This window comes from Argopecten irradians, chromosome 3, assembly GCF_041381155.1.
Source record: "Argopecten irradians isolate NY chromosome 3, Ai_NY, whole genome shotgun sequence".
NCBI classification, from domain to species: domain Eukaryota; kingdom Metazoa; phylum Mollusca; class Bivalvia; order Pectinida; family Pectinidae; genus Argopecten; species Argopecten irradians.
In genome coordinates, this window is record NC_091136.1 from 54,528,195 (window position 1) to 54,539,413 (window position 11,219).

The window sequence follows — 11,219 nt, forward strand, 5'->3', positions numbered from 1 at the left end:
GTTAGTTTTATGACCTAGAGTATCCAACACAAAGCTTGATTCAATGTGTATGCTGTAGGTCAGCTTGCCATTGGGATTGACTCGGACTGTGAGGACAGAACAATGTACTGGACAGATGTTAATAACGGACAGGTTCACCGTGCCAACCTGGATGGGACAGACTCCACACCAGTCGTCACAGGTAAGTCACTACTACTTCTATCAGACAATGGCTTGCTATAAATGCTGATCAATGTGTGATTTAAATTGCACTGGTTTTGTATATCAAGTTTAAATCTGTCTTTACAATAATCACCTTAATGTGTCGAGAGATGAAGACAAAATAGATTGTCATGTATGAGGAGCTAATTTGTGCTTATTATCATATGACAATTGATTACGTAGCTTAATGATACATTACTAGGTTTGAGCTCACCAGAGGGCGTAGCAGTAGACTGGCTGTCCAGGAATCTGTATTGGACAGACTCTGGTCTTGATGTCATTTCTGCCTCCAAACTAGATGGTACTTACAAAAAGGTTCTTGTCCAGGGAAACCTTGTCAACCCAAGAGCCATCGTCCTTGACCCATCAAAAGGGTAAGATTAATAAAGATATTTCTTTGCCAATTTTGTTATGTAAAGGTGTCATCACGATGCCATTGGCATGATATAACACAAATATGTGAATCGATCTCACTGCACTTTTTTTAACTGTATTGTATGGTTTTTGACCACACTCATTGACCTTGGCTGTTATGTGTAACATCTTACTGAACAATGTGACTCCAGACTGTATGTGACATCTGTCTACATTTCATGGCCTTTCACTCTACTGTATAACCTTGGACTATACAGTGTGTCCTTGGACTATACAGTGTGACCTTAGACTATACAGTGTGATCTTGGACTATACAGTGTGATCTTGGACTATACAGTGTGATCTTGGACTATATGGTGTGACTTTGGTCATTATACTGTGACCGTGAGCTACATTGTGTCCCCTTATGCCATCTCTAACTTCTTAGTTTTACCTGTATCTGAATTTGGTGACTAATACATGACCTCTGATATTTTGTAACCTTGAACGACACATTTGACTTTGGATTGGTTGATATGCAGTTTTTTTAGTGTATTGTGTGAGATTTGTGAGAGTGTATTGTTTCAGTATGATGTACTGGGCTGACTGGGATCGGGCTGGGGCTAAGATAGAGATGGCTTATATGGACGGAGAAGACAGGAAGATATTGGTCGACACTGATCTAGGATTACCAAATGGTCTCACCATTGACTTCCATACACAGCAGGTCTGCTGGGGTGATGCAGGTAAGATTTACACAATAGAACTCCAGGGGTACCATATACAGCAAGTCGTCCTATTGGTAATCTATTCCAGACTCATCTTCATCACTCCAGATGGCTGTCTTCAACTTTAGATATGGCAATTCAGCACTACAAAGCATTTACTCGGATATGATGTCCTAATCCATTAATAGGAGTCATGGATTTGCAATGCCTTTCGATCTATCCAAGGTATCCCTATTGGTGTTGTTTCCTGAATAACAATGTCAATGATACTAATTTGTATACATGGTGTAAGTAGAGGATCCTGTATAAAGACATTTCCTAGTATATCTGTGAAGAAACTGTACACTTTACATTCTGATGGAGTTATCTCCCATGTTGATCTATGCATGCTACATTGTGTTAAGTGTTTTATATGAATTGGTATTTGATATGGGAATGAAGTTTGGAACAAGTAACAAGTTGTATAAAGAGCACAAGTTTATAGTGTACAGTATACATATCTCCTTTGTGACATATATACCAACTTCTAAGTGATTTGTTACAGGTGTAAGAAAAATAGAATGTATACGATCAGACGGTATAGGAAGGAAAACTATTGTAGATACTGCAGCTTATCCATTCGACCTCGCAATGGTCAGCAACAACATCTATTGGTCAGACTGGACAGTGTGAGTAATGGTCACTATTTAAACATTACATAAAAAAAACTTATGAGACCTGTACATCATTTTTTGCTTTACAAAAATGCATATAAATGATTGTCTTTTGTCCATTTAATCATTTACACACACAAATATTGTTAATATAGTTTTGTTATGTATATTAATTCTAGGCCTGCTGTATATCTTTATAGTTTTATTAAACCATTATTTTATTCTAATATTTGCATAGATACAGCTATTAAATATAGTTATGTTTAAATTACTTCTTCATTAGTGTAAATGTAGTCTATTAGGAGATTTAATTCCAGAAAAGGAAACTTTCCATGAATCTGTGACTTCCTGTTTCCATTAATTTTCAAGTATGTTGATGTGGTACTTAAACAACACTTGTTGATTAAGCACATCTGACAGGAAACAGGTGTTAACTGCTTCATGAACATGGTTCAAAGGTCATATGGTATCTCATGTTGAGGAAAAGGTCTGTTTTGCTCATGATGGGTGCATGATCTAAATAATACGAAATTACAATGTAGTACATGTACCGTATTTTAGTCGGCTTATTAAAGTGTAATACATTTTCTATCAGAGATATGTAGTATTTTAATTTATAATGTCCAAGCCTCGATATCAAGTCATGTCTATAATGTGTTGTTTTATTTTATAACAGTCCAGGCGTACTCAGAGTTAGTCATAATGGCGGAGAGGTGGCCGACCCCCTCGATCTACCTGTAGGGGGCAATGGAAAGCTGTATGGTATAACAGCTGTAAGGGCTTCCTGTCCAAGGGGTAAGTAGACCACTGAACCTTTGATCACAGAGCCTTATGTCATCAGCCCTGTATCCTACCACTGACCCTATAGTCACCATCATTAGCTCTCTGTTTTATTGTGGTTCCAACTGTTATGCTTTGATACACCATATATATAACCCTGATCACATTACAGCTGAAAATAAGTATGAAATCATTGTAACTTTATTAATTTCCTCATCAGCCATCAATGCCTGTGCCCGCGACAATGGTGGTTGCCAGTACCTATGTTTGCCCACTCCTAATGGAGGACGTACCTGTGGTTGTCCTGACGATGTGGATCCTGCTGACTGTAACCTGGTGGCTTGAGGAGATAAAACTGGGTACAAATTGGGTATTAATATTGGGTACAGAGTGGGTATTTACTAAGTGCACAGGGTGGGCATTTATCTAGTGAACAGGGTGGGTATTTATCTGTGTACAGGATGGGTATTTACCTAGTGCATAGTGTTGGTATTTACCTAGTGTACAGGGTGGGTATTTACCTATTGTACAGGGTGTGTATTTACCTAGTGTACAGAGTGGGTATTTATCTAGTGTACAGGGTGGGTATTTACCTTGTGTACAGGGTGGGTATTTACCTAGAGTACAGAGTGGGTATTTACCAAGTGTACAGAGTGGGCATTTACCTAGTGTACAGGTTGGGCATTTACCTAATGTACAGGGTGGGTATTTACCTAGTGTACAGTGTGGGTATTTATCTAGTGTACAGGGTGGGTATTTACCTAGTGTACAGGGTGGGTATTTAGCTAGTGTACAGAATGGGTATTTACCAAGTGTACAGAATGGGTATTTACCTAGTATACAGGATGTGTATTTACCTAGTGTACAGGGTGGGTATTTACCTAGTGTACAGGGTGGGTATTTACCTAGTGTACAGGGTGGGTATTTACCTAGTGTACAGAGTGGGCATTTACCTAGTGTACAGGTTGGGCATTTACCTAGTGTACAGGGTGGGTATTTACCTAGTGCACAAGGTGGGTATTTACCTAGTGTACAGTGTGGGTATTTACCTAGTGTACAGAATGGGTATTTACCTAGTATACAGGGTGGGCATTTACCTAGTGTACAGGGTGGGTATTTACCTAGTGCACAGGGTGGGTATTTACCTAGTGTACAGGTTGGGTATTTACCTAGTTTACATGGTGGGTATTTATCTACTGTACAGGGTGGGTATTTACCTAGTTTACATGGTGGGTATTTATCTACTGTACAGGGTGGGTATTTACCTAGTGTACAGAATGGGTATTTATCTACTGTACAGGGTGGGTATTTACCTAGTTTACATGGTGGGTATTTATCTACTGTACAGGGTGGGTATTTACCTAGTTTACATGGTGGGTATTTATCTACTGTACAGGGTGGGTATTTACCTAGTTTACATGGTGGGTATTTATCTACTGTACAGGGTGGGTATTTACCTAGTGTACAGAATGGGTATTTATCTACTGTACAGGGTGGGTATTTACCTAGTTTACATGGTGGGTATTTATCTACTGTACAGGGTGGGTATTTACCTAGTGTACAGGGTGGGTATTTATCTACTGTACAGGGTGGGTATTTACCTAGTGTACAGAATGGGTATTTATCTACTGTACAGGGTGGGTATTTACCTAGTTTACATGGTGGGTTATTTATCTACTGTACAGGGTGGGTATTTTTACAGGTGGTATTTAGTTACATGGTGGGTATTTATCTACTGTACAGGGTGGGTATTTACCTAGTGTACAGAATGGGTATTTATCTACTGTACAGGGTGGGTATTTACCTAGTTTACATGGTGGGTATTTATCTACTGTACAGGGTGGGTATTTACCTAGTTTACATGGTGGGTATTTATCTACTGTACAGGGTGGGTATTTACCTAGTTTACATGGTGGGTATTTATCTACTGTACAGGGTGGGTATTTACCTAGTGTACAGAATGGGTATTTATCTACTGTACAGGGTGGGTATTTACCTAGTTTACATGGTGGGTATTTATCTACTGTACAGGGTGGGTATTTACCTAGTTTACATGGTGGGTATTTATCTACTGTACAGGGTGGGTATTTACCTAGTGTACAGGGTGGGTATTTATCTACTGTACAGGGTGGGTATTTACCTAGTGTACAGAATGGGTATTTATCTACTATACAGGGTGGGTATTTACCTAGTTTACATGGTGGGTATTTATCTACTGTACAGGGTGGGTATTTACCTAGTTTACATGATGGGTATTTATCTACTGTACAGGGTGGGTATTTACCTAGTGTACAGAATGGGTATTTATCTACTGTACAGGGTGGGTATTTACCTAGTGTACAGAATGGGTATTTATCTACTGTACAGGGTGGGTATTTACCTAGTTTACATGGTGGGTATTTATCTACTGTACAGGGTGGGTATTTACCTAGTTTACATGGTGGGTATTTATCTACTGTACAGTGTGGGTATTTACCTAGTGTACAGAATGGGTATTTACCTAGTGTACAGGGTGGGTATTTACCTAGTTTACATGGTGGGTATTTATCTACTGTACAGGGTGGGTATTTACCTAGTTTACATGGTGGGTATTTATCTACTGTACAGGGTGGGTATTTACCTAGTGTCCAGGCTGGGGATTTATCTATTGTACAAGATATATGTTCTATTTTCTACCTCTTTGAAATTATATATTTTAGTTCTATAAAAAAATATTACTTATCAGAGAACCTTTTTTCTGTCTTTTTGAAGCAGGAAGAAAACCTCAAAGCAGAGAAGTGACGAGAAGACTAGTTCCTGGATAGTTGAGGGGAGATGGAGACAATGTTTTACATCTCTGGGAACTTTATATGTTATCTTTTATTTGCTCAATGACATATCTGCTGGAATCACTCTGTGAACATCAAACAATATCAGTTTGTTACAAAGAACATTGAGTTGTTTGTAGCTTTGTCTCCATTGAATCTTTAGATGAAGTGTTAGAACAATGGAAGGTTGAATTGTTTTATCATCGATTGTCAATACAATCGTATATGAATAGTGAAGGTACTGTCGCTTCAATTCACACTATATTCTTGTGTATTACTTAAGTTCAGGAAAGCTTGTGATCAACTTTACTTGTCTCTCTCCAGTTATTCATGATTATCTCCCTTTCAATATAAAAATTAATTTCAAGTGTTCAGTGATCCTATATGAACTCCTCCCAAAAATTATTTGTATTTGTACAGATATTTTTGTACCGTATGTTAGTAGTCTCTTTTACTAAAGTGCAAACATTGTACATGTTATGATATCCTGCCATTGTGCCATTACTCTGTAGACCTGTTATAGTGTATTTTGTAAGTACATTGTTGGTTTTGAGATCAATTTTTAGTCAAGTATACCGGTATGAAAAAAGTTTTAAGGAGAATCTAGAAGACATTTGTTTTAGTTATTTTTGTAACCTGTGCCATGGGATTAGTGTAGATTTGATATTGTAGAAATTTTTGTTTGTATATTTTATGTGGTATTAAGTCGGTTGACACTATAATAATGTATAATTGTTTAAAGAGAAATGTTCGGGATCAGTGTGTAACTGTCCTCTCTCACATTGTGTTGTGATTATGTAGATACTGGACATTTGCTTCATAATCTAGAAGGATTCCATGTTTCCATGGTAGGCGCCACTATGTTTTTCATATCTGTTCCAGCTTGTGTTTTTACTTTCCAAATTATATTATATATGATATATATTTCTGTTTAGCTTAATAATCAGTTGAAATAAGATAAATTAAATTCCTAGTTCTAGCATGAAAACATATGTTGTTCACATAAGCACTTTGTGCCATGTCCAATAGACTATACTTTTAGTAAATGGTGCTATTTTATACACGTACTTGTAATATACTATTTCATTTATATACAATGTTTCTTTCAAATAGCATTTTTATATTAAGCCTTATTGAAAATCAAAATAACGTTTGTGTAAGCAATGGCCAAATGCTTGAAAATGTGTATCAATTTTAATTTCATTTTATGTGACACTATGACAGTACTTTATAACTTAGATATAATACTCATAAACATTTTAAACATTGTATTGATGTTTTAGAACATATACCGGTAAAATATGTTAATTAATATTCATATTGCTGAAATAAACATAAGAAATCAAAGTGATTGAGATATTATTTTTACAAAAAGCAAAATTGTGTTAAGGAAAATGTCTGTTATCCAGTTCTACAAGATTAACATATTCTGGAATCTCTATTGAAACTGCATTGTTGATAATGTGTCTATGCAAAACAAGTTTGGATTAAATAAATTTAGACAAGAGTTCTGAGTGTCTGTGTATATTTTTAGCTCACTTACTTAGCAATATGTGGAAATAAATTATTGACGTATCATTTAGATGTGCACTTGATGAAATAGGCCTACAGCTGAGTTTAAAGTGTGCTTGCGCTGTCCATTCAAAGTGTATAAATAAAAAAATATATTGCTAAAATATTTTAAATGTTTCTAATTTTAAATTTCTTTTCAAAATTCTAAAATGTTTGTTTCCATACCACACATAATGTAACCATGTAACCTTATTTTATTGTAAAAATCTATGAAAAGTTATATCCGGGTATATTTACCCACTTCCGGTCCTATTTTAGTCGCGCCCCATTAGTCGCCAAGTCAAACAACATGGCGGCCACGATTGAGATTGCAGAAGAAAATTTATCTGATGCCCGTGTTTTAGGCGTGTGTGACGCCTTATTGGGGTTGAAGCTACGTATGCTTTCACTCAGGAAATGTGTTATTGACGATCATTCATTCAAAAGGATAATGGCATGCGTGGCGAACAGTAAAACCATTCTACAGTTGGCTCTAAGTGTCGGAGTGATCAACGATATCGCAAGAGTAAAAATTCTGGCGCTGGCTCTACAGAAGAACAGATCACTGGTATCGCTCTTGTAAGTAATTTAGAAAAAAAGATGCTAATATTGTTTTATCGAAATTTTATGGGAATCATGGTGTCCAATTATGATATAAATCACAGATTCACTTAAATGTGCATAAATAATTAAAAGAAATATCGAAATAAATTAGTTAGATCTTCTTCCCTTCGATCGTTGATAGGTAAAGTTACAGTACCTCGGAAGGTTAAAAAATAAAGACGGACATACGAGACTGAACGTATGTCTATATTCATTTTAATGCACAATTGGAACTGTCGCACAAATTGAGCTAATCAAGACTACACTCCACTAATTTGTTGATGTTTATATATTATTCATCAGTTAGGTGTGTGGAACTTACAAGCACACATATCAACCAATACTTTGATATCCAAGATCAATATGTCTTGCCTACCTTTTCTCAAATATGACTTACCTGCTCTACTACTGTATACTAATTAATACACGAATCACTATTGATTCTATCACACATAGCTTACTGCAATTAATTATTCATCACATGGATCTCGTGTAAGCTTATATTGCAGTCAATATACTGTATTTGCCATAATTTGTGCCCAGGGCTCAGTTTCATGAACATTCCTTAACTTAAAATTCACAATAGGAAAGCAATTACAGAAGTTAAATAAAATATCTTAAGTTATGGGGCTTTCCTTAAAAACATGTACTGCTTTCCCATGGAAGATTTAAAGGTAAGGAATTCCTTTGATTTAAGAAATGTTCATGAAACTGGGTCAAGAGCACTTAAAAATATATAGCAAAGGGGATGCTTATTAGGGAACCACAATGTAAGCTATGGATGGAAACACTCTAAAAAAGTTACCATATTTTAACAAGTGAAGCGAGGAGGAGTGCTAACAAAGGCAAATACAGTATACTTTTTTTTTTTGGTTGGAGGGGGGGGGGGGGCAGAGGGAGAGAGAGTGGGGGAGGTTCTGCAATAAAAAAAAAATCACTAGGCAATTAGATACAGAGAGCAATATGCATATTATAACGACAAAGAAGAAGAATCACCAAGTCTCGCACAAAGATATTTGAATTAAGTGCTCAATACATCACATCATTATTTTGTAATTTTCTTCAGAGTATTATTTATTATAGCTTTCCCAGAAATCATTAGGCGTATTAATAGCTGTACATATATATATACCGGTAGGGTGAATGGAAATGCATTTGGAGATGAAGGAATGGAGATCCTTGGCACATCACTTGCTCAGCACCCAAACATTGTCGCCCTTGATGTTGGAGACTGTAACCTTGGTGACAATTCCCTAGAGTTCATTAGTGACCTTTTACCTCAAAACGGAGCCAAACCTGGTGGGTATTCTGGATACTTGGATAGCTTCGAAAGCGTGGCCAACTGGTCATCATGGTGTATTGTACTAATCCTTATAGCTAAATCAAAAGAATCTGTCACTGTGTAGTAATACTGCAAGACACTTTTACAATTCAAACTCAAATCATGACCTTATTATTTTTTACGGTATTACATATATGTATATTATTCTGATTTATTGAGTTCATTTTGTTAAAGGTTATGACTTTCTAATGAGAAAAGTTTCTTGATTCATAATTTTTTTCCTCTATCTGAACTGTTCTGATTTCTAGAATTTCTGAAAACTAGAATATGCGGAATACTATTTGGAACCTGGCTATGAAGTTGCTTCTCTTGTTATTTTGACATTCTTATTTCTGCTGCTGACAGGACTGGCAGACCTAACCCTGAGTGCCAACACGAGTATAAGTCCTGAAGCGTGGGCCAAGTTTGCTGTGGCCCTAGCTGTGAGCAGCCACTTACGTGAGTTGTATGTGGACTATAACAGACTAGGAGATTATGCTGCTAGTTGTCTTCTGGTCGGACTTACATCTAAACGACAAATAGAGGTCCTCGACTTGGAGGGCACTAGGATCACAGATCATACTGCAAAGGTAACTAGTTAGTATGGTTCTACTGTAAATTATCAAAGGTTAGCAAATATTTTATTTTCAAAACTCATCTGCCCAAATTAAGTACTTAATTTTGCAGAAATAATATCTACATTCCACTCTTTGTGAAGTAAGACAAAGATAATCATAATGCAGACAAGTGATTTTGGTTTACCATGACCTTCTAAAGGTACTGTAAAACATTTGAATTACAAATTTGTACATTTTATATTCCAGTTTGATATACATGTTAATAATTTTTTTCATTTAAGCTTGTGGCCCATTTGGTGGATAACTTTCCAGTGAAGTTACGGCGTGTAATCCTAGCAGAAAACAAAATAAACGAGGAGTTGAAGGAGGAAATTAGACAGAGTCTAGGGGATGACATTAACAGTGAGGTCCAAAGTCTAGCCAGCACTGACCTTTACACTACTGGTCAGTCTGGTAACGACAGTCTTAATCCTCTACCCAAACCTGTGGAGGTCAAAATTCAGCAGGTGGAGCCGGTCGGTACAAACAAAAAGATTAAAAAGGTGAAAAAGAACAATAGGAAAAACACTACCATCAGTACCCTAGGTGAAACTGAAGGTGATATAAAAGATGATACGGTAGCCACTGATGAAGATTATAAAGTGTTAGCCAAGGCCCTGGAGGCTGGACTAAGTACGGGGGGGACCAGTGACCTCGGCCTGACAGGGCAGACTAACGAGGACGTGGTACCAGAGGAGGACGACGAAGGTGATATTCTTAATGAAGTACCAGTTGTGGAAGCAAATAGAAAATTAGTGAATGTTACTGTGTCACAACCATCTCACACTACTGACTGGAAAAGTCTTGGTGAACTTATGGACGCTGACGATGATGAAGGAGAGTTCATAAATTAAGGTCATATGTAGGTCTATATCGACACCATGTCAATCCATTATTCAAATTTCAAAAATAAACCTTGCATTATTGAATCTGACTAGTCACTGCATGATTATGTAGTACACAAGTATATGTTTCCCATTTCAGCCAAACAGAGTTTGTGATATTAAAATTGTAATTACGCATGTGACAATGGAGGTTTTAATCCTCATGTTTAATAAAGTCTACTAACTTGTTTAAAATGGTTATCATTTTATTTTTATCAATACAACCAACATCATGGTCAAACTATTTCTTTAGCTGTGTGATTTTATATTGACATTGTCACTGCACAGTGCCTATTTGTATCTACAGAGTCTAAGGCAATGCATGTCTGTGTCACCACATTGGACATCTGGTGGCTTCTCTTTGTCTGGATTTACACTGATGTTCAATACTTACCACTAAATAGTGTATAAGTTGGTATTATGTTTTGATGTCAAACTAAAATTTTTTTTCATCTGCTTAACTGTAAATATAAGTATAGGTTATAATTAGCATATACCATTAAATATGTAGGTAGCTGTTACTGTTCAATGAATGTCACAATTAATATACCGCAATTCTAAAATCCATTTGTCAGCCATTGTGCATCAGGACAGTCATGTGATATTATCTCTGTTTGATAATACATGATTATAACGATCCTCTAGAGATTTCTTGGAATTATTTTTCTATACATACCTTTCAAACAACTTTAGGATTTGTTTGTTTGTTTGTGTTTGACT

The 11,219-nt window shown here is 36.4% G+C and overlaps 2 protein-coding genes across 4 annotated transcripts in view; both read left to right on the top strand.

Annotated features, from left to right (window-relative positions):
• Positions 1-7,030, top strand: part of LOC138319097 (nidogen-like) — a 28,278-nt gene extending 21,248 nt beyond the window's left edge. Inside the window, exons 20-26 of one of the 3 annotated variants that reach the window (XM_069262014.1) lie at positions 59-181; positions 404-575; positions 1,144-1,301; positions 1,828-1,951; positions 2,613-2,731; positions 2,937-3,082; positions 5,468-7,030. In XM_069262014.1, coding sequence (XP_069118115.1) covers positions 59-181; positions 404-575; positions 1,144-1,301; positions 1,828-1,951; positions 2,613-2,731; positions 2,937-3,061 — 821 coding nt within the window. In that variant the 3' untranslated portion in view covers positions 3,062-3,082; positions 5,468-7,030. The remainder of the gene's footprint in view (positions 1-58; positions 182-403; positions 576-1,143; positions 1,302-1,827; positions 1,952-2,612; positions 2,732-2,936; positions 3,083-5,467) is intronic. The other 2 variants (XM_069262015.1, XM_069262016.1) reach the window with 2 other exon arrangements.
• Positions 7,031-7,316: 286 nt separating this feature from the next.
• Positions 7,317-10,694, top strand: LOC138319103 (leucine-rich repeat-containing protein 73-like). The gene is made up of 4 exons (XM_069262027.1): positions 7,317-7,653; positions 8,816-8,976; positions 9,365-9,588; positions 9,858-10,694. Exons 1-4 carry the CDS (start codon positions 7,385-7,387, stop codon positions 10,467-10,469), a joined length of 1,266 nt encoding a protein of 421 aa, XP_069118128.1. The 5' UTR covers positions 7,317-7,384; the 3' UTR covers positions 10,470-10,694.
• The last annotated feature ends 525 nt before the right edge of the window (positions 10,695-11,219 follow it).

Bases quoted from the DNA above. Each gene is read 5' to 3' on its own strand.
- LOC138319103 (XM_069262027.1), top strand. From the start codon at position 7,385: ATGGCGGCCACGATTGAGATTGCAGAAGAAAATTTATCTGATGCCCGT. The intron at 7,654-8,815 runs GTAAGTAATTTA...ATATACCGGTAG, and splicing joins AGATCACTGGTATCGCTCTT to GGTGAATGGAAATGCATTTG. The intron at 8,977-9,364 runs GTGGGTATTCTG...TGCTGCTGACAG, and splicing joins TCAAAACGGAGCCAAACCTG to GACTGGCAGACCTAACCCTG.